A 26,554-nucleotide genomic window follows, 5' to 3' on the forward strand; every position below is an offset into this window, starting at 1 on the left:
GCACATTTTAGTAGGAGTTTAAAACACATTTGACTCCTAATTCTAAGCCATTCTCTCCATTGCACACAGCCTGATATGTTTAATCTCCAACCAAAATGTGCTACGTAGACACCGTATGTTGTTATAGGAACATGGTCCTGGATCGCAACTCTAAGGTGAATACCACAATTTCTAGTCAAAAGGTTGGACTTAGACCCTTGATTGAGTCTAATTGCTCATTCAAATGAGTGGTGTGAAATTTTGCACACACCTCAAGATTTGGAACACTGATTGTTGAGATATCTTTTGTCATTATCACCTCAATTTTCATGTCAAAAAAGGGTTCCTTGTTCATTACAGTTTACACTCCAATGCCCAGGTCAATGATAGCATAGGAAACATTAGCCTAGGCCAGGAGTTAATCAATATCCCTCTCCTTTCTTTCCTATCTATCCCTTATTTAATTTAATCACATCGATCTGTGTTTGTGCTTTATGAAATTTGATTTGATCCTTTTTGCCACAATTCGAGTGAATCCCTTGCAAGTAGATATTGTTCATACTCGGGCCCTATCTACTACTAGAGATTATTAGAACTTCAAGGGGGCACATCTACCTTGGAATGCCCATTCCCTTTACTGTCACAATTTTGGTAGTGTGTCTCTCCAATTTCTTTATCTCAGATGGCCATATTGGGCCCAATCATTCTCTCTTCATTTAGACATAATTGTACAATGCAAACTTATAGAATGGTTAAAATCATTACATCAGTCTTTTAAAAAAAAAAGGGGGTGACTTACTAACAGTAGGCAATACACACTCACAAGAGAGGTCAAGGAGAACTACCTTACAGATAACAAGGAAATACAAAGAGACCCTAAAACAAACTATGGGACTACTAACTGACATCTCATTAATCACAAGGACTGAGCCAATGAAGGCATGTCTAAATATGCCTCTTTAACAAGGACTCAAGCGGGGTAAAAAAATAAAAAATACAAATGGTGATGATCTGCAATACCCCCCTCCCAGCATAGGTTAAGTGTGGGACCAATGTAATACCTCGAACAGGTTTTCATCCTGGGGGCTATTGTTTGAGTAACAAAGAATATTTTTCTGGTTCCAATTGACACAAATATATTGGTCAGGTCAGGAGAACACAATAAGGGGAAAAAAAAAAATACATTTGTTTTGGATTTAGAGAACTTCTTTACTGAGTGTAGGTGATTCTACTGCGTTAATCTTTAAGCAGAGAAGAGCTTTTACTGGTTTATGATCAGAACTATGAATGGAATCAATAGATTCATAAGAGTGTAACATTGCATCAATGTCTCCATACTTGTCAATCTTGAACAAGATCCTATCAGTCCACGACGGTACTCTTACCTGAGAGAAGAGAACATATAAGGCAATAGTATTAATTTTATGAAGAAACAGTACTTGAAACGATCCATGGAAATTGAAAACCATTTGAAATCTCCTTGTTAGTAAGAAGAAAGTAAAAAAAATAGGAATACCTTGTGACTTGTATCATAATTGCTACTTCCAACGTTATATTTATACGTTGGCTTGAATGCTAGAGTCCCCTCGCAATATCCATTGAATATCTCTCCTCTTTCAGCCTCTTGTAGGAGTTGATCTTTGCTTGTGAGCAACTGTAGTGATCATAGTCCATAGAACAACAAGAGTCAATGATTCTTTTATACCCTTTGACGGGCAAGGAACTTTTTACAAAATTAGGAATTTCTAGAAAGATTAAACTTGGTGATCCAATTGAGAGAGATGACAACATTACAGATGAACTTACCCCATGAAGGTCTTTTTGTATTAGATTTCTCACGGGAAATGTGTCAATGCCTTGTATTCTGTAGTTGAGATCCCCCAACCATACAGTAATTTGGGAGGGTCTTGCGTACAGGTTTTCATTCTCAGAGAAAAGGGAGTGAGAAATGTGCCGCAACTGAGAATTCCTTTCTTCTACATTACGCGCATGAGCTACATACATCATCACACCATGTCATTATTTCCATGTAGAAAGTAAAAAATTAAATAAAAAAAAACACTATTTGGGACATTTGAATCTTTAACAAGGTTCCTATCAACATCAGAGAGAGAGAGAGAGAGGGAGGGGGGGGGGGGGGGGGGGGAGTTGGTCATCATCAAGAAAATGGTGGCACTTCACGCATTAAATGACATATTAAAGCATTTTTTGTTCCGTAAAGTATTAGTGAAAATTTTAGAACACCAATTAGGAAACTATGTCAAAGGCATTCCTTAGAAATTGACCATGGAATATAAATGATCTGATCATAGACCGACAGTGCAGGCTTCTTTTGTATGCTTTGTCAGCGATATTTTTATATGTAAGATAAAAGGAAAAAAATAGTACCAAGGAAATGTTGGCCAAGCAAATGGATTAGCAACAACAAAAATTAAAGTGAAGCAGAACGAACATTTGGACATTTCCAATCAATTGCACCAACCCAATGATCAGGGGCGGAGCCAGGATTTTGTATTCGTGGGGGCAAATTACAAATAGAAAAATTTTCTGATTTTCTATGGGGGCAAAGTAGTAGAATGTTAAAATTTTGTGGGGGCAAATTACAAATAAAAAAATTTTCAAAACTTTTGTGGGGGCAAAGCAGTAGAATGTTAAAAAAAAATTTAAGTTTATTAATACTTCCCTATGCATTTTAGAAATTCTTGTGGGGGCAATTGCCCCAACTGCCCCCACTGTAAATCCGCCCCTGCCAATGATTGCAATTGTCAATCATATTAGAGATGCATACTTGGAAAGGGAAATCATAGGAGATGGTCAACAATCGAATGAGCGAAAGGGTACAGGTCAGATGATTGAGATCCATTAAAGAAAACATGTAGCAGAGTCTACATTTGCAAGAAAAATATTAATGGGATGGTTAGCATACTATCATGGATACAATCTTTCCACTGGCGTAACATTGGGAAATTTCCAATCAATAAGGGGGCGTTTGGCACCGTATTGAGGTCATGCATAGACATGAAGTTGAAATCCAAGTCCTATTTAATTTTTACAGGCTCTGGAGAGCGTTTGAATTGGGGTTCTCAGTATCTCTATTTGAGGCAGAGAACTGCCGCCAAATTGAAACAAAACATACCATGCATGTGCAACACAAAATGGAGTAGAGAGAAGAAAATTGAAAATATGACAACCTAAGGTCCTATCTTATAATTCTTTATGTTATCTCTCTAGATTTGTTTGGTAAAGAGAGTGATATGGAACTGACCTGAGAGATGGCAAGATATGAAAATCATTCGGATTTCTTTGAAACTAATACTGATTGCCACAGCTCCCTTCTTTCGCCTAATTAATCCTCCAAACCCCCCAACAGAGTACTTATCAACTCTTATTTCTGTATCATATCAAAGATAAACAAGTTGACATGAGGAAAATAAATTATAAGAAAAATAAAATGGAAGATTGAGGTAATGGCCTCAACCTTTGAAATAATAGAGATAAATGGTACAGACAGACCTCACCTTTAAAGAAAAGCTCATAGTTCTTTGGTCCAAAGACAAATAGCTGTAGAGATTGCATTGTGGATTCCCCTAGAAGGCTTTTTGTTTCAAAACAAGAAGGTATAATATTCATCAATATAAACATATCAACCAAGTAAAGAACAAATACATGACTGTAAATGGGCAATCTAGATCAATGATCATGTGGTGTGTAGAGCATCTGCATCAGCTATCAGTGCTTCATTTTGATCATCCGAAACAGAAGTCTAAATGATGAAAATTTTAACTAAATTATGCCGAACAACTAATATGAACATTACATTATATCATTGGGTTGATAGTAAATTTGTTTCATACCTATGGGTTTCAACTAGAGATTCCAGCAATAATTGAGCTATGTTACATCGCGGTACTTCTTGCAAACCAACCACAAGTAGATCAAAATTCCTGTCACTGCCTACAAGCTTTGCTAAATCCTGAGAAGATACCTACATAAAAACAGGAAAATTAAACTGCCCATTTATTACAAAGGTCATAAGGATTGATGAAAAAAAAACAGAATCTCTAAGACATCAAATTATGAATTTACCTTTCCATTCATGTTCCAAGTCACTATGCACACACGGAGAACCGAAGTTCCGGAAAACTGACATAACTTCTGCACCCCAACAGTTTTTATACCTTCATGAGTTGCAAGATTGGTGTTAAAGTCGTCGAGCTGCCTTTGTTTCAATTTGGATTTTCTTCTGTAAAACCATCCCCATTAAACATGTAACGATCATTGGTAGCTATGGTTGTATTTCTTGAAAGTAAACATTGGCTCAAACCACCCCAAGTATGACACTAGACCGTGGTTTTAAAACTCTGTTTTACGTCTTGTCTCGTGCATTCTAGATACCGGGTAGTCTCGGACAAGTTTTCCGATACTTGTGAGACGTCTCGTTCAAAAATGAGAAAAATGAACGTGGGGTTTTAAATCTCGTTCATCCATCTCATCAATGCCTAATACTTAGACAACTTGGGCGATACGTCACAGTCTCAGACGAGTTTTGAAACCATGCACTAGACTTAAAAGAAGCAAGAAAATAATGAATAGTACCTTTTAAAACAACGAATTGTGCTGAAGTTTCCCATTGCCTTTGTTTTGTGATCCAACAAAATCCAGCAATTCCTTTTATTTGTAGTCTTTAGAAGGATTGTAAATAGTATAAGGAGAAGAGCAGTATCCAACAATTGGGAAGAGAAATCTGCCTGTTGGGCAGTCCATTTATATTGATGAAAAGTCAACCAATTAGAAACTCTTTCATTTGATCACTACTTTCTTTGTTTGTTAGGTTGGGATGCTGACCTGAAAGAAGTTGAAGCAAATTTGAAAACGACCCACCACCCCATAAAGCCTTGCAACTAAGAATTGTTCTTCTGAGTTAACCAAAGTTAATGAAAAATATCAAAAAGTGAGTTTGTTCAAATCACATGGATCAATCAATATATGGACCCAATCCCCTCATAATATTTGGATTGTTGAAGTCCAAATTGACCTTTAATCTTTCAACAATATGGTATTGTGCCCCTTATTTTAGGTTTAAAAAAATGTCAAACTTGTGGTTTATCTCTATTTACACCTAAAGTCCAATCATCAGCTAATAAGTTACCTTTAAAACAAAGACAAAAATGTCCACCACATCATTGCCCATCTGTTACAAGTGTCACCATCTGAGAGGAAAGACCACAAAAAATCAAAGTTAACACCCACGTGTTGAAATTTTATAGTTCCTTTGTTTAGGTTGTTCAAGAAGGTATGGTGTGACACAGAAAAAGCGTAGTCTTGTATGCATGTGTGCTGGTCAACAGTCAACACCGTCCCAAAAGGATTCTCTGGATGCAAGGTTAGAGATAGTCATAAGCAACTAATTAACACCCTACATGACAAGCAACTAATTAACACCCTAAATGACAAAATTACCCACAATGATCACTTAAATATTAATGATAATCATTTATCTCAACCCATTATGAAAAGTCATACATTATCGTCATCGTCTATCCTTGTACCAAATAGTGGGGTCGGCGACGTGAAATTCTATTTAGCGTTCGAATTCACATTAAGACGTTTGACATTATTTGTGGCCTGCTGTCAATCATATGCAACCATCCTTTATCTGTATTGAGAATGGCAATGCAAGTCCAAGGCTCACATAGGCAAATCCAAATGCACGCACATTTTATCGATCATACAGAGGAAAACAACAAAGAGTTCAAACGTAGATCCCATATTCACATAGAATTTGTAGATCTCATATGCACCATCATTCGATGAAAATTCCCACATTAACCAACCAACCCATACTACATGACTTTCAAGAAATTCCACACAAAGCATCCATCTCACATTACTCATTCAAATCCAAACACATTGCAAAATTAACTTCCTAAAAAATGAACTACAACCAGCATTTTCATTTTTTAACCTTCTTCCCCTCTATTTTTTTTTTGTTTTTGCTTTTTTTGGTCTTTCAAGCAAACTCGTCATCATTGGCAGAAATTGTCTGATATAGCTAGAATATAACAGTACTTCCCATCAATCACACTGTTATTTTACAAAAAAACAAGAATATACTTCTTTTAATTATATTACCTTGATATCATAGAACTATCTATCTCGAGTAAATTTCCCTGCTGTTCTACATGAGGCCTTGTGAAAGTCCTCCTCCACCAGACTTCAAAGGCTCTGTGAAGATTCGGGCAGTTATTACCAGCCTTCAAGAAACTGCCCAACCATGATAGCAAAATGTTTTGCTGATCTTCCAATGGTAGTGTCAGTATTGTCCGGCCAATTCCTTCCTCCACCACCTTCCGATCGAATGATCGGGAACTGTGTTGTAGCCAACAGTAGTCGTCAATCAACGGCTGTAACCATATTTGTAATAACAGCTGTCGGGTGTCCTTTGATGGAAGCATCTCTCCTCTTCCTATCCCAACAAAGAACCTCGCTGTAATACAGCTAACGAGGTTACGATTCACTGTTGGTAGCTTTGAGTGTAGGGTTGCCAGCTCTTGCTGGCTAGCCCACATCACTGCAAACTCGTCCGCTGCTTGCCTTTCAACCAAAATCTCAAGCAACCATAGGAGGTTATCAGCTTCGAGAGCTATTTGTTTCACCACCGGACCTTTGCCATCAGATTTATCAAGAAATCCGGGTTCCACAGCTTGTCTAAACAGACTCAACAGTGAATCCAAACTGCTTCGGCATGAGTTGTATATACTTTCGTTGTAGATTTCAGCAGAGCTGCCATTGCTGAGAAGACTGTTGTTCTCCCTTAGAAGCCTCAATACTAAGGATTTCATCTCACGTCTCCCTCTTTCTTCATTGCTCTTGAGAACCAGATCCATTATGTGTGTAAGTGTGTCGTTGGGAGGATTAGATACTCCAGAAGATACCCGTCTTAAAACCGGGGTGACTACAACATTATTACTTCGGAGGTGTAGGACAGACGATACCACATTTTCTTCTTCCTCCTCTCCAACCCAAGGGGCTGCCTCCAAGTACTCCAGGCACGATTGTATGCATCTATGGAAGCCCAGTAATTCAGCAACCTGCAAATCATTTCACTCTAGTATGGTTATGAAAAAATTGTCAAGGCTTTTTTCGTTTTTTTTATTAGCATGGAGAAGATCTAGATACTGAACAATCAAATTAAAACAAGTTAATTGAGCAGCAAACATTGCAGTTGCAACCTTGAGATTACAGCCAAGATCATGTTATATTCAGAGTCTTTTAATTTAGTTTTCAACGTATCAATCTTGAGAAATGAGAGCCCTCAATTGCACACTCATGGACCCATCTCTTGGCTAGATGATTATGCCTTTAATGATATAATAAAAAGGAATGCCAAACTTTCCTAGATCATAAATTATATGAAGTATAATTTGAATGTGATTAAGGGTTCTAATGTACACAAGCATGTGCCAGTGCCTGACATAAACACAAGAATCCGACATAAAGCTTTTGGAAACCCAAAAGCAAACACCTCCAGACACATTAGAATATGATATTTTAAAATAAAAAAAGTAAGAAAAAAATATATGAAACGTAAAGAAAACATTTATGTACCGCATAGAACTATTAATAACTAAACAAATACAAATAGATTTATTAGAAGGTAAAATAATCAAACCACCATAGTTGTGCATAACAACTTAAGTGTATGGAGGATGGAACAAGCAAGTCCCATTGAAAAAAAATTTGTTCACAAAAATCATTCAAATAAAGGGTGACACTGCCTTCCATGTCAGGATGACTATCGGAATGCGTAGACATGCGTATCCATGCTGACATGGCAAAGAACAGCGCCATATTCCACAGGTTCTAGCTGCTGATGAGGCAATGGTGGGGATCCTCCATCTTTACAGAAGCTTTGAATTTATACTTGTTGGGATTTTTTACAAGGGAAAAAGGGTTGAAGCCAAATAGATCCTTGATCTCACTAGTTCTTATTGAGGACATCAAACTGAGTCACAATATTCATTAAATGGGATCCTATAAATGTTGGATGACCACTCTTATTAGGTTTCTCTAGACATGTTCATGACAAAGAAAATGTTGATGACATTTTGGTAGTACAAGCTAGTTCACAAAGTATGACTGGATAAAGATGATGGTGAAGGAGTTAGGAATCTCGAAGGTGAAACACTTCAAAGAGCAGTTCTAAATTGTCAATCTGCTCACAGAGCCTCTCTTAACCTTAATTTAGACCAATGATTTCATAGCTGCTACCTGAAAGCGCCCTCGATCCGCGGGGTGCGCGGATCCGCTTTTGACCCTTGAGGTTTGGGAGTCGCCACCTAGTTATTACGGTCTAGGAACCGAATACTGACTCTAAACGGATAAAAAACTAATCTAGAACAGAGAAAAAACTGAATTCGGGGATCACATTACGGGGTTGGAAGGTGTTAGGCACCAACCCCGCCCGGCCAAAGCCGGTCTCTACTAATTTCCCAAATAAATTACATTGCTAAAAAAACCTAATCAATAAAAAAAATAAAAAATACTTATCTTTTCCGAACGCAATGGTTTTTTTTCCCTCAGATCTGATAGAACAACTTCTTGTACAGTATTCCTCGCTTCGTTCTGTCACCGGATCTGATTTCTAATCTCCAAGTTGAAGTATCTCTTTCTTAAATCTAAATTCTTTGGATTTGTTTATAGGTTTCGGGGTGTTTTTGAAGGGCTTCTAGGTGTTTTTTGAGCTAAAATTGAGGTATGGGTGTTAGGTAAGGAGTTGGGGCTTCAAAATTGAGGTTTATGGGAGGCTAGGGGGACTTTTAGACCTGCTTCTCTTAGGATTTATGATTTGATACGAAAATAGGGTGTGAGCACCCCTATTTATAGATTTTTTTAGGGATTGATTTAGATAGAGTTAGTGTTTAATTAGAGTTCTTTTAATTAGAGTTGTGTTTTAGTTAGAATTGTTTTAGGTAGAATTGTGTTTTAATTAGAATTGTTTTTGGTGGAGTTGTGTTTTAATTAGAACTCTATTAGATTGAGTTATTATTTAATTAGAACTCTATTATGATTTTGACTTTTGGTCTTATTTGTTTGACTTTTAATATTTTGACTTTAGTCTTAATTGATTGACTTTTAATATCTTGACTTCAGTCTTGCTTAATTGACTTTAATTTTGACCTTAGTCTCACTTGATTGACTTTAATACCTTGACCTTAGTCTTGCTTGATTGACTTTAATTTTTTGGAGAACCCTCCTGTATTATATCTTTAATTCTTTGGACCCCCAAATGGAGGGGTCCTTAAAGAAATATCTCACGAACCCTCAACAATTTTCCATGAGAGTCCGATTGATCGATTTTTTTAGTTCAAATTTTTAAATTAACTTCATTAATGTTTCACTTTAGTTATTTAATGTTTTATTTATTAATTTCGAAATTTTTAATTATAAAAATTGTGAAATTACCATTTTACCCCCGGAGAGGACTTTTCACGTTTTAAGTCGGTTTTTAATGTTCTAGGATGTTTTAGAATCGATTTTTCGTAAGGAATTCAATCAAAATATTAGTTTGTGTCATTTATGAAATTTTTTATGTGAAATGGTTGTGAACTTTATGAGGGGCATGTTCGTAATTTTGTCAAATTTTGTGAAAATTGGCGAAGTGATTTATTTGATTTCGATTTGTTATTTTATGTGTTCGAAAGGATTTTCCTAATCGTAACGTAGGCTCTAGGGTTATTTTGATGTTAGGGGTATTTTGGTAATTTGGTCAATTTTTAGTGATTTTTATCGTGAAGCTTCTTTTTTGTCTAAAAAATGATGATATCTATATTCTGAGGTCAAATTTTCCTAGCGTAGCGTGGTTTCTACAGTTTTGTCAGTTCGAGATACATCTTCCGGATTTCTGAAACATATCTGGTAACAAAATAAAGCAATGGAATAAACATCCATCATTGGGAATCATTGCGATCGGGCTGACGAGTTGATTAATCAAACGAGTGCAAAAATGGGGTGTCTACACTACCCAATTTGCAATGTATAAGATTCCACAACAATTGACATCACCTTAATAACCACAAATTTTTTGCTTAATTCATAAAAGTCAATATATCATTGAATTTCTTATTAAATTTTGTCTTACTTTCCCTGGCAAAAGAGGGGGAGAAACAATTGTAGCATCAAAGTCAATACATAGACTTAATGTAAAATTTTCTACAAAGAAAATTTCAATTGAAAAGGTAGAAGTAATAATCTATGGAAACTACTAATTGATATTCTGCAATGATGAAAGAAATAAAAAATGTGTCACACAAGAATAAAAGATCATCGGTTAGAAGAATAATGTGCCCAACTTGCTCATCCCTTTAGAAGACTCCGTACAACATAGCTTTCCACACTGATGTCTTACTATTTTCAGCCATGATGCACATATACTCGAACATGCCCAGCATACCCATCTGAATATGATTTGCTAGTTATGACCATAGTCACCAAGTCAGGATTCATGAATAACTCGGCAAGGGAGAAAATCATGAAAAAATGGGGAAAATATCAGGCTAGGATTAGAGCTGAGTAATTATTCTGACTAAGGGGTGTTTCATTTTTCTTTTTTAAAGTCCCTTAATAAACTACAACTGGTAGAATGCACATGCAATGCACGTAAGTGAAAACCAAAAAAATGCCAATTATGTGCTAGAGGTTGAAAGTTAAAATTAATTTACCCTTACTCTAGAGGTCAAAGAGCTTGAAAATGACTGATAATTTGGGCTAAAAAACGACAGTTTTCAACTATGGGTTGTAATTGAGGGTATTTACGTCATTTTTGTTAGTATACAAATGAGGAAGAAAATGCATAAATCACGCTCCGATCATGATATCTGCTAAGATTAGTGCACAGGACATTTATCAACTTGGAGATTCTTTGGAAAAAAAAACACAATAAAAGATCATCAGTTACATATGTAATAGTAGACCAAGATAACTGTGGCATGTCAACGTTATGTTTTGGAACCCATTTTAAATATCAATTCTACTTTCAAAGTAAGAACTATAACTATTAAGCTGAATACAATAATCAGAAAAGCATGAAAAGATAAAATCCATAAAATAGCACGCACTAGAAAATAAGTACTTTAACCGTTTCAAAAGATGAACGTTTGCCTAATAATTGAACCAAACATGGGTCAATAAATAGACATAAAATTCATAATTCAAAATCAACCCTACACAAAGACAAAGGAGGGAATTAATTAGCATAATCCTCCGAAAAAAATACCTTAAGAATGCGGATCACTCGGGAAACACTTTGCTTGAGTAGCCTCTGCTTCACTTCTTTGCAATACATCAATCCTACAGTCTCTACATAAATCTCCACATCCTCACAATCACCAATTTCAAGACAAGATAAAGAAGACTGTTGCTGAAAGAGCTTATCAGCAAAATAAATGCTGTTTTCCTGAAGCACATTCTTGTGAACACTCATTTTCACAGAAAATCCCTGCTTTCCACACAGAACAACCTTCAAATCGCTCGTTCCCTGTTCACCAAACTCAATGGCTACTTTCTGTCGTAAATTCTCAGTGTTAGGCTTTGTTGTTCTTTGAGTGACCATGGATGGACTAAGAGTAGGAATATCAGAGCTTAAAGTTCTTTGATCATCGGAAACAATCCTTGATCTTGATGAGGTATGGGCCAGTTTTCTCTCATTTAGGGGAATTTGTTTCTTCGGGATGGATGTTTTGGGAGGTGGGAATGAAGGTTTGGTTTTGTTTTGGGGATTTTGAGCTTTGAGGGTCTTCTGAAAGGCGACGGGAGAGGGACAACACCAAAACCCTTCTGGTGTTACAGCAATGGGAACGTTTCTGATCTTGGTGTGACCCTGTTCTACCCTTGCAACTCTAAATTCAGACATATCTAACACACGTTTTTTATTAAGAGAAAAACCAACAAAATAAGAAATTCGAAATAAAACCAAAGATATCAATGGATCACCTAAATTACTAAAACATTCTCCACAACCATGAATTAGTTTACCCTCAACAGGATCTAGAACTCAAAAACTTAACTAATCTCCCCCCTCTCAATTCCTGAATTTAGTTCCTTATAAAATCAAAGGAATATAAAGAACCCCCAAGAAAATCATGAAGGATAAAACCTAGAACACCTAAAACTCAAATGCAAAATACTCTTTTTCCACAAACACGAATTGGGTTTTCATAAAAATGTATAAAATATGATGATGCAACCTAAAATTCAAAATACACAAACACTTCCTTGCAGATATATTAAACCAAAAAGTGAATTTTAGAACAAAATAACTATAATTCAAAGCATCTCAAACTTTCTCTAGGACCAACACCAACAAGGGTATCTCAGAAAAACATAAGAAATGATATTAAAATCCAAAACTAACAATTCCCCGGCCCCTCCTCCCACTCCCCACATACACACAGGACTATGAATTGGATCTCATTAAAAAGAAAATCAAACTGCAAAACCCATGAAATGGGTCTCTTTAATACTCAAAAATCACTTATCAAGAAATGAATTTTCTGCAAAATCTCCGAAACTCCATCACTTTATCAAACCCATCACCCCAAGCCCGAGCCCCACACACTTCAGTGCCTCTAATGATTGAATTGAGCTTTGATGTCAAGCATCAAGGAAACCAAAGATGGAAATTTGCAGAGAGTGAAATGATGAGTGTTTTGTAGAAGTTTTTAAATTCTGGTGTAACCAGAAAAGGTAAGGTGGTTTTGGAGGAGATTATATATATAAAAAAGAGTGGTTTTGGTATGGTAATCGGAGTTTTAACTTTACCCGCTTGGAATGTTCATGCTTTTTGGCGTGAACCTCAGAGCCATTTCTCTCTCTGCAAATATTCTCAGGCAATCTACCCACCACTCTCTGTCTCTCTCTCTCTCTCTCTCTCTCTCTCTCCGAGTAATTTGTAAACAAAAATGCCATCTTTTTCCTGGATTTCAAATGACCAAAATATCCTTCTACGCTTTACTACAATGGGGCTGTAGTGTTTTCACCCTGATATTACAGACTTTTTTACTGTCGATATAGTGCTACAGGAAAAGTTGCTACAGAGGATCCGCTTCCAATTTACCTACTAATTCCTCTTCTTATGATCATATTGAAAGTGATATAACTTCTAGTTTTGTCCAAACTTTCCAAAACCCATTAATTGTTCTTTTTTTTTTTTCTTTTTTCTCCAACTATAATGAATCATCAGTAACTTGTGAATCCTGGGGCCACCAAGGAAATTTGCACATGAAATCATGACATTTGTATCCACACAGGTGCATATCAAGTCCCCCTTAACCTAATTGTTGCTACTTGTAAATATGTGCAAAATCATTATCGGCTTTCAAGTTAGAACTAAACAAATACCACCCTTAACTCAACTTTTTTTTTTTCAGATAATATTGGGCCTTTGTGGTATTATGGTGTAATATGTAACATTTTGTTAATTCTTGGAGGGTTTTACTTTAGTGAAAATGTGTGGGAGGCATGATTAGATAGGACTGGGTGCACTAAAATAACTTGAAATTACTCTAGAAAACTTAAGGGGTGGTTATAAAGATAATAACTACAAAATTACTTGAAATAATGTTATTATCATGTACTTTTGAAAAAAAAAAAAAAAAAAAAAAATGATGAAAATAATATCATAAAGAGTGAAAGTGCTCGTCAATGAATTGAATCAAGATGGATTTGGGATCGATCCTTACTCAAATATAACTAGAACCAATCCGTTAAGCATCAGATCAGGTCGAGTCCAATTCTATCTCACATTTTATCATATTGGGACATGATTGATATGACAGATTATAACGTCAGGTCCTTATTGGAATCAAATTACCAAATCTTGACTAAAGTTATAATCAGATTTCGAGTTTGATCTGATCCATTGATAGACCAAGGTGAAAAGCCAAGGTTTTATCTAAAAAAATAGTAAAATGTAGCACAAATTCACATACAAACTAATGTGTAGTAGTAGCTTTGAGCTTCTTTTTGACCTCCTTTTCCATCATTGTACCGTCTTGAACGTGACAAGGATTCTCAATAATAGAGCTTGCAAATGATTCTTCCATGAAAATAAAGTAAGGAACAATGTCATCAATCAATGTACCAAAGGAAAATAAAGAAAAGGGAATTAAAGAGGTAAAGCATAAATCTCCTCTTTTGCACAGGGAAAGTGTCTCAATTCTGTCTGTAAAGCTATAATTGTGCCACATTGAGATAAAAATAAAATGTCTCATGCAAAGTGTTTATTACCACCAAATTCCTCTTATGAGTGTTATAATCAAGTCATTTTAGATTATTGTCTTGATTTGGATTCTGAAGTTACTCGGGGAAGGCCACGTGGTGGTAGTTGGTACTTACTACCTAAGTTGTATAATAATAAAGAGTCATGATAATCTGATGCTTTTTTTTTAAACACCCTTGTACACCTCCATCATAATACCGTAGATCCTTTGCTTTGGGATACACAAGAGAAAGATTTATGGTTCTGTAACTGCCAGGTCAAGGAGTGTATAGGGGTGTCTGAAAAAATAGTGTTAGATTATCATTAGTCAATGATAAATTTTACGATAACAAAAATTTAATTGAGATTGTACTAAAAAATAATATATAGGATGGGCAACATTAATATACATGTACATACACATCATATAAAAGAAACATGAGAAGTGGTTCTGATTTACATCCAATATTTATTTGCTCACCTATACATTAATGTTGATCAAAATTTAGTAATATGTGACAAGTAATCAACCAGATACATCATCAACTCTTTTCGTATAAGTGCTCCTTTAAGTTGTGAATTCGAAATTGAAAATCATTTCTTGATTAAAATGCCACATGTGTTGTGTGAGTCGGTGCATGTGATCATGGATTAGTCATGTCGGGTATAACCGGAAAATCTGGATTGAGCCTATCCTATGAACTACCTGATGGACCGGGTCTTGTTCCTCTACCAATGGAGATATCATATTTAAAAAAAAAAAAAAAAAAATTGAGACCCCGCCATGACAATCAATCTTATCTTCTGTATTGTCTCATGTTTTAGTGGGGCCCACCCCTAGCATGGGCAACTACAATCACATCATGTGACATATTCCACATCGTGTCCTCGTGCCTTCTTAGTAGTGATTTGATTCTTCTACCAATATCTTCTTTATAGTGACTCGAGCCCAAATTATTTTATCCGAAATTTCATTGTTCTTTATAATTAAATCAATTTCAATATAAAATATACAGTTAAATAGAATTACTAGCAGTAGAGTTGATTCCAAAGATTTATGGAAAGCTTTTTGTTGCCAACAAGCCAATTATTTAGTAAAATATTTAGATTTTTAAAATGCCTAATTAAAAAATAAAAAAGACGCTAATATTTTTTTATAAAAAGAGAAAATACTTGAAGCACTATACTTTTCTCTTGATATATATATATATTTGGTTACTAATCTGGGAGAGAGGGAAGAGATGGGGTCCCTTATATCAGGGAATTAAAATGACCTGTGTATCCTTAAAATAAAGTATGGGGGATATACTTTTGACAGGGGTGTCCTTAGTAAATATAGCCACAAAAAAAAAAAAAATAGTTTACTTTAATTGGACCACCTTTGTTGTTGGTTGTAAAAAGCAAAGAGTAAGGACATAGGATCATGGACCAATATTGTATAACTGTAGACCACTCTAAAAAAAAGGGCTCCCTTTTTAAAAAGTATTTTGGGAGGGAAAAATGTTTTAAAATCACACCACTACTACAAGTCAAGTCTACAAGGACCTCGAAGGCAAGCTTAAGGGTATCCTCCATGTTTTGGTAAAACTAGAGATATTGAAAAATTACCCTGACTTCGGTCTTGCATGAGAGACTAACATAAAATGATCAAAAGACCTTCATTTTCAATCTCATGGAAAAAATCATTGATTTTTTTTTCCTTAAACCTGTTGTCTTCAATTTCTATGATAAATTTTTTAAACCTATTGAACTTCTTCAAGCTTTTGTCTTCAACATCTTCTCTAATTTATCTCATTTTCCTTTCAATGATCCGTATATCTATGTCTACCTTAGTATAATTGTGGTTGAGCTGGGTTAAGTTAGGCCCAAGCTCAAGTTGTGTTGGCTTGGATCATGTGAGTGCCCCAAATAAGGTCTTGCTGGGATTTGGGAGTGTCAACAGGTAACATTTGCCCAGGGCCTTGTCCATAATGGCTTAGGCTTGGTCCGAGATGTATTCAGGCCATGTTTTGGCTCTTTGCCAACAATCCCTCTGTTCTCTTTCTTTCACTTCTATCGGGATCTCCCCAACGCTATCTCTTTTACCTCCCCCTCCACCACTATCGCAAAAGAGTAAGGCGAGCCTAATTCGGTAAGATTTCAAATATTAGTAAGACTTGTTGGGTTCACATGTATTGTCACATTGGCAATCCAACACCATATCCTTCTAGATTTCATGAAATAAATCAGATTCAAAAACAAAATTCAAGAAAATATCTTCTTTTTTATTTGGTGGGGGGATTTGATTCAAGGTGTTGAAAATGGACAATGACCGAACTTCCAAATTTAAAATTAAAACTCAATTGTGAAAAATAACATTTTCTAAAAGTTCTTAAAACTTTGTGATCTACATCCATGTGACATCCAATAATGTTATTGGATGCCACACGGATGTGCAGTTAGGAAACTTTTCTTAGTAAGGGAAGTATTTTTCTTTGGAAAAAAAAAAAAACACAATTGACCCCAAGTTAGACATCTTGGTCTTTAGCATGGTAATTTCCTAAATGGCCAGCCCAGTTAATAATCATGCAAGGCTTCTAATTTATTTCTAGGTGCGATTAAAAGTGGATTGTTTGATAGTCATAGTCATTTTAGCATGCTCTGCCACACCATGACCGTGGCTTGGCCTAATGGGGGTCAAGATAAGCAAATTTAGTATTGGTAATTCCAAAGTGTTGGTGAAATGGCCAAGACCACACCTCACGTAGCGGAGGTCTTGAGTTCGAATGCCACCTTAGGGGTCACTCTCAGTGATTTATCCTATAAATTATCTCCTGCATATGGGGGGAGGGGATTCCATGTCACTCGAGGATTAGTTAAATGCACTAAGATCCGGGAGCCCTAGACATCTCCGATAAAATAAAATGAGAGAGAGAGATTAGTGTTGGGGCCGCATAGTCTATAATGTTGAGACTCACATGCAGTGGTGGAGCCATGATTTTGCCCATGAGGGGCAACTAAGAGTAGAAAGATATAAAAAAAAATGGGGGGAGGGGGCAACTTAAATTGAAAAATATATTTTGTGGCAGCATCGGGGGGGGGGGCAATAGTGACGGATTTTTTACCCGCCACTAATATTTGTCGCAATTAATCTATAGACTTTGGAAATTCTTGTAAGGCCAAGTGCCCCCTCTGTAAATCTGCCTCTACTCACATGACACCCAAACATATTTCTATAGAGCTTACGTCGACATGAATCCAAGGCACACGTCCTCGGATGATATTGTAGGTCATATGACCCATTCTAAATATGTGTCTCTTGAACCCATTGGGCCAAGTCAGGGTCATGCTCTTGTAGAGTATATTGAGATGTCCATGAAACTGGCTCAGCCCATGGATTGGACATCCTAGATACTTGTTATACCATGCCTCTTACTAACATGCGCCCATGGTGCATCTCCAAAATATGTGTAATCTGTAAAGAGCAAAGAAGAAGTATAGTTTTCGTGGACAATGTTGGCCACAATCTTGCCGTCCAACCTTTTTGTGGCCCCATCATATCTATACGTTGAGGTGGAGGTGCCAAACTAGAGAATACCAAACGATAACTGCTTTTCTCTGATCACCATTTTTTTCCCTTCTAAATGGGAGTTGGCAATTAGGATTGATTGAAGAACAGAATCACTCACAAGCAATGGAACTCATCTCAATACCTTATCCTCCTTTAGCAACTCTATCATCCTCAAGAAAACACTCTTTCACTGGTCAACCTCTCATTCTTCCCAACATTAAGAGGTACCCAGATGCCAGAAAGCTCAAATTTACTGATTTTAAGGCTCAAACTTCAGGTATGGCACCCCTCCAAGAATTGAACCCTTTTGTTTTGGGGGTCTTTTTGGTTTTTAATTTCATGGGCAGATTTTCTTCATTGTAATGTTCAATATTTATGGGTGCTTGTAGCTGTTAATTTGGCTTTATTTGTTGTAAATTTGATTAATTTAGCATGTATGAAGTTGGAAGAACATACCAATTGCATGCCACGAGTAGTATTAGTGAAAATGTTGGGACCTTTGTGGAATATGTCGAAAGTATATCTAAATTGGACTTCAGTTTGGGTGCATTCCATCTCATAAAATTGCTGGTTGTTGTTTATTCAGCTCTGCCTAAGCCAAATCTTTTTAGGTTGTGAAAATTTAGCAAATTGGGATCCTTATCTAACCAAACAAAAAATATACAAAATTTAAACAAAAATAAACATTAAAAATAAAAAATACCCGCAAAGACATCTTTGTTAGGAATTGCCCACACCACATAGAGTAAGTTAACAGTTTACGTTAAGATGAGGACCATTCAGTAGTAGTAATAGAGTATAGACCTCTGCCATCTTATTTTTCTGTAAATCAGAAGTATTAGGATACTCGATTTTTAAGGAACTTCCCACCTTAGAAGGTTGCATAGAGTCCCCCGACACTGAAGTTTGGATATAGATTTTCCATCATTCCCTAGCTCTATATTGAATGGATTTTCATCAAACTATTCAGTTTTCGAAGAATGTGTGTGTATATATATTTAATATATAACAGACCTTTACTCTATTCATGGAGGATCTATAATTCCCCTTCATTGATGTGGTTGTTATACAAATGGGAGTGACCTATTGGATGATCCATAGCCCAAAAATCATGTATCTCAACCTTCTTGGCCATAGATTCCTTCTTATAGACTGATAATGGTTCAAATCAGTGGGCAAATTTGCATACACCAGACTTGTAGGATTGTCTAGATGGTGTCAACGCTGGTTTCTGTGCAATCGTGGATAGCTAACATTTCAATAATGTGACCTCATGTGCCACTTGTAAGACATCCTAAGCATGAATAGAGAATTAGAGATTTCTCTATTGTTTACAAATACCGTCTATTTACCTATCTAGAGACAATATAGGTAAGGCATACACATGTAGACTAGAAGGAGAGCGAGTGTTATGTTAACTACTAAAGCCTAGGATGATGTGTTGAAACGTTAAAAAGAGTAGCTGTTCTTGTTAAATGGATATACCTTTTCTTTACCTTTACTAGTTATACATATATGACATTTGCAAAATATCTCAAGTTTCTGATTCATTACCATTACTCTTTTTTATTCTTCGTCTAATCTATGGTACAGAATCTTTACAAGGCCGTCGCAAATCCAATCTGACAACAGCCGCAGCCATTAAACAGGAAATTGATTCAAAAGATGATAATCTTGTATTTGTTGCTGGTGCTACTGGTAAAGTTGGTTCACGCACTGTAAGGTGTTACAACTCATTCCCCTTCATATGTTAGTTATCTTTAACCTATTACTCGGCCACCCAAGTTGCTTAAATATTGACATTTTCATCAGGGAGCTTCTAAAACTTGGTTTTCAAGTTAGAGCTGGTGTCAGGAGTGCTCAGAAAGCAAAATCTCTAGTGCAAGTATGGCTTTAGTTTGTAACTCTAATGCTTTAGTTCCAGTTTTCCCAAAGATTTGAATTTTAAACAATATTCTAATTCTTTTGCAGAGTGTTCAACAAATGAAGCTTGACGATGGATCTGCAGGTACGAGTACTTGTTAAGAGAAGAGTGTTTAGAGAACTTGTGCAAAAATAAGAAAAAGAGAGAGTTCGAATAACTTTCTTTTTAGTTGACTAGAAATGTTCAGATAGCCAGTAACAGATATTATTTGGTCTTTAGCCCAGCTGTAGAGAAGCTTAAAATAGTGGAATGTGACTTGGAGCGGGATAGGATCGAACCGGCGATAGGCAACGCATCCGTGGTAATATGCTGCATAGGTGCCAGTGAGAAGGAGGTTTTTGATATTACTGGACCATATCGCATCGACTATAAAGCTACTAAAACACTTATCGATGCAGGTATATTAGACTACGGATTTGTATTATTTGTTGTTATTGTGGAAGCTGTTAAATTAATTTCTCTCTTCGTGCTCGATTATTTTGTTGTCCCCCATTGCTTGGTATCAAATAAGCAGTCTGACCCAAGAGACCAACAAGAAAGTCAAGATAAAATAAGAGAATACTAAGTTTTTTTTTTTAATCTACAGCTACTGTTGCAGAAGTTAACCACTTCATTTTGCTTACGTCTTTGGGGACAAACAAGGTTGGATTTCCTGCAGCTATACTAAAGTAAGTATATAGTTGGATTACTAGTTATCACCATTGAAGAGGATACTTAGTTTTGTAGATATAAATCTCTGCAGGTTTACCATTTTTTGTTAATATATCCGGTCTAGTTCTACCTAAACCCAGCTTACCTTCCAAAAATAACAGTCAGATTCCTAACAAAGCTACACATGGCAAAGCCTCTCAACTGATACTACAGGTGGACAAAATTTAAATTGGTTTTGAAGATTTTCTCCAAGGTTTTCTTTTTCATTTCTCTTTTCTCTGTTTGATGAAAGTGACTTTTCAGAAGCTTACATGGGTCCTCAAATCTCTTCTATTTGAGGGCAATGCAGGTTCCTTGTTATCCCTCCAAGCCATGCAACATACGAACTCTTACCCTGGATTTAATTTACCAAAGAAAGAGCTAAGAATCTTCCTAAACACTCCCAAACTCATTTAGCATCTAAATGCTCTTTTAGTTCTTTTTTTCATGTGTGTGTGAGCATTTGTGGAGCTTTCATTATGGAAGTAGGCAAGTTCTTTTTATAAGCTTTGACAAGACCATATTGTAAAGTATTAATGTAACAAGATTTTGCATTGCTTGTGAATAGCTCATCCCCTAAGAACAGATTTTTATTATTCGTTTACATTTATTCAGTAGTTAAACCTATCGACTGACCTTTACTTCTGCTTCTAAAGTTTGTTTTGGGGAGTCCTTATATGGAAAAGAAAGGCAGAAGAAGCACTGATAGCCAGTGGTGTTCCTTACACTGTAAGTGCCTATACACATAACTGGGGTAGATATGTTGTTGTGGCAGTTCTGGTTGCATCTTTGGTTGGATAATTTTTACTCTTTTGATACTGCATTTCAGATAGTGAGGCCTGGAGGAATGGAGCGTCCTACCGATGCTTACAAGGAAACACATAATATTTTCCTTGCAAAAGAAGATACTTTATTTGGTGGCCAAGTGTCAAATCTTCAGGTATTTCACTTTTGAATCTTACATGTGCTTCCTTATATATTTAACGTATCACATTTTAGAGAAAGAAAAAAAAATTCTTGACCCTTCTTGTTTGGAGAGGCATATACCCTTACAAAGTGATGTTTGTGAATCATTTGGACTAAACTGGATACATTCAAGAGAAACAAATTCTTTACTGAAGTTCAAATTCTAATTGAACTTAAGGGGTTTTTTTGCGTGTGTTTGGGGTACGAGTTTTCCAAAAGCATTACTCTGAGCAAGTTTTAAATCTGGTGTAAATATCAACATTGTTGGAGTTCAATTCATAACTACAAAAACTAACTATTTTTCCCTGTGGTCTGAATCAAATAAACTTTTATACATCATTTTAAATGCCCGGTATTACTCTCAAACCATAATCATCTATTATTTTAAAAAAATTGGTGATTCTGGAATCATGAGTACAAAGTTCTTGTTCTGTTGATGTATGCAGGTGGCTGAACTTATGGCATTCATGGCCAAAAACCGAAGCCTTTCTTACTGTAAAGTGGTGGAAGTAATTGCAGAAACAACTGCACCATTGACTCCCATGGGAGAGCTTCTTACTAAAATACCATCCCAACGTGTGGATAGTTCATTACCAAAGGTACTCTCTCTTTGCCTGCCTACTATTTTTTTCAAGTAGAGAATAAGAGCAGTCCATCCATATAGGTGTGGAGGGTGAACATGTGTTGAAAAAGTCGACTTTGAGATCCCAAGCTGCTGAAATGTCTGCCGAAGCATATTAAAATAGTAAAATTTGTATACTATTTCAAATATAACAGAACCAATAATTAGCTTGTGTGCATGTGTATGTGTGTGTGGTATTACCACACACACAGACTTTACCTCCTCATCAAGGTGATACAAATTCTAATTATTACCTTTTTTGTTGGAAAAAAATACCACTGTGTCTCACTCTATACTTGTCATAACTAGCTCTTGTTTTACCAAATTTAAGTATATATAGTTAGAGAGAGAGAGAGAGGCACGAATAATAGCTGTAAACATGAAAAGCAGTTCTAATTGGTGTTTTGGGATGTCTAGTACATTAACTTCAAGAGAAAAAAAAAATTCACTTCATCACTTTGCAATCTTAATCTTTTCACTAAAACTCTTTTTTTTTTTTTTTTGAAATCAAACTACATGACTTGCTTTTGTTTTCTAATCAGGAACCACAATCTGCAAGTACACCTGATCCTGCCCCTGCTCAGACTGTATCTGTAGCCGCAGGCAACATCATTGATAAGGAGCCCACTCAAACAAGAGTCCAGATTACAGAGCATCTTTCTCCTTATATTGCGTAAGCCAGTTTAACTGATATTGCCTCTCATTGTATGAAATATCTCTTAATGCTCATACAATTGTTTTTAACAGCTACGCAGATTTGAAACCGCCTTCATCTCCTACTCCAACCCCAAGCACTTCTCAGGGTTCTACCAAAGGACATGTAAATGTTGTAAAAGCAGTGTCAGAGCCTGTTAATGCAGTTACTCAGATTGGTGTATCAGAGCCAAAAACAGGAGTTACGGAAGCAAAATCAGTCCAAGTCGAAGTGCTGAAAACAAGGCCTCTCTCTCCTTATGTTGTGTAAGACTTTTTATCTAATACTTGCCTGTCATGGACTCATAGTAATTGGGCAATTTCTTATGATTTGAGATATTTTTTACAATTATGAGGATTTGAAGCAACCAACCTCACCGACTCCAACCAACCAAAGCACTCCTAGAAACCATTATATCTAGACAAGTAGCTTTGATATCTGTAGAAGAAAAAAATCCTTGTTGTCATGGATGATCTGTCTTTTTTAAAGTCCAGATGTTACAAGATGATCTGTACGAGTTTATTCTAAGTTTTCCTTTTTATTTGTGTACAATTATCCATAGTATCTACGGCATTTCATGTACTTTTGAGATATATATATATATATTGGATTGTGATATCCAGAACCCTGAGAAGCCATTGCTAACTATTCAAGTCAGAATGTTGATCTTCGACTTAAAGTTTAGATTTTGTGTTTTACATCCTTTTATATGAGCCTTAAAACTCCTTTATTCAATTATTCTTTTTCACTAGTTTTATTTTTGGGACACTTTTCAGCTACGAAGATTTGAAGCCTCCTACTTCACCGTCTCCTAATGCACAAACAGTATCACTTCTTTCAACATCTCCTGTGTCGGACGCCAGCAAAGCTCAACCTTCAACATCTGATAAACCAGTGGAGAAGCAGCAACATAGTGCACCGAAACCAGAACGACTTTCACCTTTCACCATGTAAGCCGATTAGCTTCCTCACTTCTCTATTTTAACTGTTGTTAACACATGATCTTGTATTCTGTGCTTTGACCAAAGTAGAGTACAAGTTCGAGCATTTTATTTTAGTTCCGCTCACTCAAATGGGGGAATCAATTTACTAATATTAGAAATATTAGTAAGCAACAAAGCACACGACTTATTTCCGTTTTTAACAGGTACGAGGACTTAAAACCTCCAACCTCCCCAATTCCATCCCCGAGGAAATGTTAGATCCATTCAGGTAAAGATATCTCTAAATCCTTTTTGTGATTGAAAGTAAATGATCCTTTTATTGTATGAAATGAATGGCCTCAACGTTGCCACAATCATAATGTGCCAAATTGCTGTGGTGTAGGATGACATTACTGTATATTGGGACACCAAACATATGGGATTTATGGATATGTTACTTGCGATTGAAAAAGAGACAAGTGATTGAGGCTACGGAATTGTTTCTTATTTATATGCTTTGATTGTATTATCTGAACATTGTTCTTTATATGTATTTGTTCCTTTTTCGTGTCGAACAACTTGTTTTTGGGGTGAATTTAGATATGGTGGCTTGCTGTATGTAAAGTACAGGATATTCATTTTAATTTCACCAAATGCAAATAAAATTGTTATTTTTCTTGTCTTTGGAGAATAGCCCATTGTTGAACTGCCCATATGGATCGCTTGGTTGGATTCATATCAGGTATGGATAGAGTTCAATACTGGTACAGGTTTCCTAATAAATCCCTAGGGATTCGTTCGGCACTAGACTTCTCCCTTTTCTATACCCTCTGTTCATTTTCAATCCCAATAATATTGGATTTGAAATGAATCAGAAACAACCCAATCGGTCCATAGTTTTAATATAAATAAGTAATTTTTTATGATTAAAATATGGGAAATTTTATTGACATGTCAAGAAACTCAAAGGGCTCTGGGCACCTCTAAAAATCTAAAAATTGTTATGAGCAAAATGGTATTTTGCTAGTGATCATCTACTAATCTACTCTATAATAAAAAATAATGACTACTTTGGGGATCCATTTGATGTTGTTTGAGAGTTTTCAACAACATTCTTGATCCACTCCTTTGTGGTTAATAACAAATTTGGCATAATTTTAGCTTATGAAATCAAAGATTTCATACATGTGCTCAATATGAGTCTTTTTTATAGACTTTTGGGGATCCTTTGGCTTATCATTTGGCCTCCGGACTGTTTCATCATCCCTATCATATCATGTGGCCGGATGACACATCTCCAGTTATCACCTCTTAATGTCATGGCACTTGTGGAATGGGAGTCCCAACAGTTAAGAGGTTGGTCAATCTAAGCAGATAAGGCAACGTGAGACACATGGGAACACTATCAGCTAATATGCTCCTCCACAAAAAGTTTTTTGCTCACGTAAAAATCAATCTAGGATTTTACAAAATCCCATTTCGACCAATCACACGAATCTTATGTATCCTGAATTTTTTCAAACAAAATATTACTCTTCTTAAGTTTCCTATGATTGGCCATCCGGGATTCTGTGAAATTTTAGATTAACTTCTCTACGAGCAATGCACCATTGTCCCTTCATGATTGTGCATGCATTTTAGCAATTCCACAATGTTGCCTTTGAATGTGCTAGGTGATCATTATTTTTGTTGGTCTAGTACTCAGATTACTTAGGAATCTAAATCTAAGTTCACCGTCTCCAGGGTATTTCTTATTGAAAAAATTAATGAATTTTACTAGATCACACTCTTAAAAAAAAAGGACTTTCCTCCAAACCACACTCCATTCTAAAAAAGAGAGATTTACTTAGTAGGCCTAACTGTTGCATTTTTATTACAAAATCTCAAGATAATTTCAAAGGAATCTTTCTTTACCAAAGTTTGTCACTCAGAAAATCTTTAATGGAGATCCACGTCATACCTTAGAGTTGTCAGCATTCAAAAGTGTCTGTAAACGTAATTCTTATGATTATATATTGAGTATTTTGTCATGGTAGCATAAGTCCATTGTCGTCTAGTCCGGTTAGGATATCTGGCTTTCACCCAGACGACCCGGGTTCAAATCCCGGCAATGGAATATTAGTTTTCCATTTTTTACCATTAAAAGAATTTTTATATAAGAACCGGAGTTCTCTTCTACCATAACTACGGACGCGTAATCCTGTTAACATAAAACACAACTCGAAAAGGATATGAATCCATTGTCGTCTAGTCCGGTTAGGATATCTGGCTTTCACCCAGACGACCCGGGTTCAAATCCCGGCAATGGAATGTTTGTTTTCCTTTTTTTTTCACGTTAGGGTTTATATAGGAACTAGAGTTTTCCTTCGCTGGAAGTAAACTAACAAAACCAAAAATGCTTTTTTTTTTCAATCTCGTTTAAAAAGCATTTTGAAACTTTAACAATTAAAACAATAAAAAACTAGTCTTTTTTATTTTATTTTTAAAAAATATTCTTATAGTTTAAACTCACTTTTACATTTTAACACATGTTTTCTATATTTTAAACATGTTTTTTTAATAATAAAATCCCATTTTTTGTATGCATATGATTTATTTCTATAGCCTCTTATGGTTAATTGTGATTTGATTCATATATTTTTAACATCACTGTCTAATTACGTGGGAATACATTATTATGCATAACTATTCATTTGTATTTTTTTTTAATTTAAAAACATATTGAAAACTTAGAATAAATGTCTAATGTGTATTACATTTTTTTTATTATTATAAATTCTAATATATATATATTTTCATTTTTCTAAAAATTTTCCTTAATGTTTTAAACCAGTATTCTAACTTTGTGACTATAAATACAAACCCCGGGCCACAACTTGGTATACATTCTTGGTATGACTAATATGTATACAACTTGGTATACATTCTTGGTATGACTAATATGTATAC

General features: G+C 35.7%; 3 protein-coding genes and 2 non-coding genes across 5 annotated transcripts; 3 read left to right on the top strand and 2 right to left on the bottom strand.

Moving 5' to 3' along the window:
- Positions 1-735: 735 nt before the first annotated feature.
- LOC147408990 (type IV inositol polyphosphate 5-phosphatase 11-like) lies at positions 736-4,724 on the bottom strand. The gene is made up of 8 exons (XM_086424530.1): positions 4,576-4,724; positions 4,066-4,222; positions 3,834-3,964; positions 3,498-3,574; positions 3,245-3,370; positions 1,786-1,973; positions 1,496-1,633; positions 736-1,364 (listed from the first exon to the last, which is right to left on the bottom strand). Exons 1-8 carry the CDS (start codon positions 4,608-4,610, stop codon positions 1,176-1,178), a joined length of 1,041 nt encoding a protein of 346 aa, XP_086280656.1. The 5' UTR covers positions 4,611-4,724; the 3' UTR covers positions 736-1,175.
- A 1,149-nt stretch (positions 4,725-5,873) lies between these two features.
- LOC147408991 (BTB/POZ domain-containing protein At3g50780-like) lies at positions 5,874-12,896 on the bottom strand. Its single transcript, XM_086424534.1, has 2 exons — positions 11,255-12,896; positions 5,874-7,070 (listed from the first exon to the last, which is right to left on the bottom strand). Exons 1-2 carry the CDS (start codon positions 11,888-11,890, stop codon positions 6,108-6,110), a joined length of 1,599 nt encoding a protein of 532 aa, XP_086280660.1. The 5' UTR covers positions 11,891-12,896; the 3' UTR covers positions 5,874-6,107.
- Positions 12,897-17,736: 4,840 nt separating this feature from the next.
- On the top strand, positions 17,737-24,287 carry TIC62 (NAD(P)-binding Rossmann-fold superfamily protein). Its single transcript, XM_086424540.1, has 14 exons — positions 17,737-18,063; positions 19,380-19,509; positions 19,599-19,671; positions 19,758-19,794; positions 19,935-20,108; positions 20,297-20,378; positions 21,057-21,129; positions 21,230-21,340; positions 21,813-21,965; positions 22,531-22,661; positions 22,736-22,948; positions 23,459-23,632; positions 23,830-23,894; positions 24,009-24,287. The coding sequence occupies exons 1-13, from the start codon at positions 17,910-17,912 to the stop codon at positions 23,882-23,884; spliced, it is 1,560 nt and encodes a 519-aa protein (XP_086280666.1). The 5' UTR covers positions 17,737-17,909; the 3' UTR covers positions 23,885-23,894; positions 24,009-24,287.
- Positions 24,288-25,647: 1,360 nt separating this feature from the next.
- Positions 25,648-25,721, top strand: TRNAE-UUC (transfer RNA glutamic acid (anticodon UUC)). The gene has a single exon. It is a non-coding gene; the product is annotated as a tRNA-Glu (tRNA).
- Positions 25,722-25,841: 120 nt separating this feature from the next.
- Positions 25,842-25,915, top strand: TRNAE-UUC (transfer RNA glutamic acid (anticodon UUC)). Its single transcript has one exon. It is a non-coding gene; the product is annotated as a tRNA-Glu (tRNA).
- The last annotated feature ends 639 nt before the right edge of the window (positions 25,916-26,554 follow it).

Source organism: Akebia trifoliata, chromosome 2, assembly GCF_017979445.1.
Source record: "Akebia trifoliata isolate Shusen 1 chromosome 2, ASM1797944v1, whole genome shotgun sequence".
Lineage (NCBI taxonomy): Eukaryota > Viridiplantae > Streptophyta > Magnoliopsida > Ranunculales > Lardizabalaceae > Akebia > Akebia trifoliata.

Coding starts and splice junctions, on each gene's coding strand:
- TIC62 (XM_086424540.1), top strand. CDS start 17,910: ATGGAACTCATCTCAATACCTTATCCTCCTTTAGCAACTCTATCATCC. Junction 19,510..19,598: donor GTTGGTTCACGCACTGTAAG/GTGTTACAACTC, acceptor CATTTTCATCAG/GGAGCTTCTAAAACTTGGTT. Junction 22,949..23,458: donor CCTCTCTCTCCTTATGTTGT/GTAAGACTTTTT, acceptor GACACTTTTCAG/CTACGAAGATTTGAAGCCTC.
- LOC147408991 (XM_086424534.1), bottom strand. CDS start 11,890: ATGTCTGAATTTAGAGTTGCAAGGGTAGAACAGGGTCACACCAAGATC. Junction 7,071..11,254: donor GAGTGATCCGCATTCTTAAG/GTATTTTTTTCG, acceptor AATGATTTGCAG/GTTGCTGAATTACTGGGCTT.
- LOC147408990 (XM_086424530.1), bottom strand. CDS start 4,610: ATGGGAAACTTCAGCACAATTCGTTGTTTTAAAAG. Junction 4,223..4,575: donor ACAATTCGTTGTTTTAAAAG/GTACTATTCATT, acceptor ATGGTTTTACAG/AAGAAAATCCAAATTGAAAC. Junction 3,575..3,833: donor TCTCTAGTTGAAACCCATAG/GTATGAAACAAA, acceptor TGAAACAAAAAG/CCTTCTAGGGGAATCCACAA.